The 1,324-nt window shown below is 47.7% G+C and overlaps 1 protein-coding gene across 1 annotated transcript in view; it reads right to left on the bottom strand.

Annotated features, from left to right (window-relative positions):
• Jpt1 (Jupiter microtubule associated homolog 1) overlaps positions 1-1,324 on the bottom strand; it is a 23,173-nt gene that overhangs the window by 14,956 nt on the left and 6,893 nt on the right. Inside the window, exon 2 of the mRNA XM_004630089.3 lies at positions 94-236. Within this exon, the coding sequence (XP_004630146.1) occupies positions 94-236 (143 nt within the window). The remainder of the gene's footprint in view (positions 1-93; positions 237-1,324) is intronic.

Genomic DNA, 1,324 nt, shown 5'->3' on the forward strand with positions numbered 1-1,324 from the left:
CCACCAAAAAAAAAACATAAAAAGCCAAACAAACAAGACCCAAGCTGAGGCCATGCCTTGGAATAGTGAGCACAGGTGAAAGCAGAGCAGTACCTGCTGACTTGGCCCAAGAAGGGGGATTTTCTTCAGGTGTCCCGAAGATGCTGGAGGCCATTTTGTTCTTCCTCACAGGCTGTTCTGTGGGTTCATCAAAGCCTAATGAAAAATTGGATCCACCACCTGGAGGCCGCAAAACCCTAGAGACAATAGCAAATCAATAATTTCAAATTCTACCAAAATATATTTTCCAGCACCTTTCATCTCCTTCACCCTTCGTTCCCACCCTCAGTCCCAAAGAAAGCTGCTAATGAGAACGAGGAATTGACTCACAGTGGTATAAATTCTATTCTGGAGGTTAAGATTCCAAATACTGCTGTGTCATTATTTGTAGTACCAGACAGGTTAGGGTGTCCTTTTAAAAAACAGTAAGAGACTGCCAGGGGGGCTGGGGAGATGGCTCAGTGGAATAAGTGCTTCTCTGGCCAAGCACAAGGTCCCGAGTTCAATCCCGGATTCTGCCCCCCCCCACGACTTATGCCAAGAATGGTGGCACACACCTGCAACCCCAAAAACTTAGGCTGAAGCAGGGGCTAGCGAGATAGCTCAGTGGACTAAGCATCTGCTTAAGCAAGCTCAGGGACCAGGATTCAATCTCTGGCACCACCACGCCACACTGGCCCAACCCCTGCCCCCAGGCACCCTGGGCTGGCCATCAAGGCGGGATGTAGTGGCACACACCTGTAATCCCAGCGCTGAAAATGGGAGGATCACTTCGACTCTGAGCTGCACAATGAGACCCTGTACCAAATATATATTTTTTTTTTAGAAAAGGGGGGAGGCCCTTGGGTCCAGAGAGATAATTCAGTGGTGTAAGTGCCTATCTGGCAAGCACACAGTTCAATACCCAGTACCAAAAAAAAATTAAAGGCTTAATGAACACTGGCCGATGGGCTTAGCTGGCTACATCTACAAAGACATAAAAGAAATCCCTCAATGAATGTAATCAGATGGACTAACGGCCTGGTATGGTGGTACATATCTGCAATCCTAGCACTTGGGAGGCTGAGGTAGGAGTATTGAGATAAACACATGGCCAGCTTGGGCTACATAAGCAAGTTCAAGGCCAGCCCGCAATGCATAGTGAGACCCTATTTCTAAAAAAAAATATTAGTTCAGTACCACAAAAACAAGGAAACAGGGGGCTGGAGAGATGGCTCAGTGGTCTAAAGCACCTACTTGAAACAAGCTTGGCAAAGCACAGGGACCACGGTTCGATCCCCCAGCA

The sequence above is a fragment of the Octodon degus genome, unplaced genomic scaffold (genome assembly GCF_000260255.1).
Source record: "Octodon degus isolate 3935 unplaced genomic scaffold, OctDeg1.0 scaffold00033, whole genome shotgun sequence".
Taxonomy (NCBI): Eukaryota; Metazoa; Chordata; class Mammalia; order Rodentia; family Octodontidae; genus Octodon; species Octodon degus.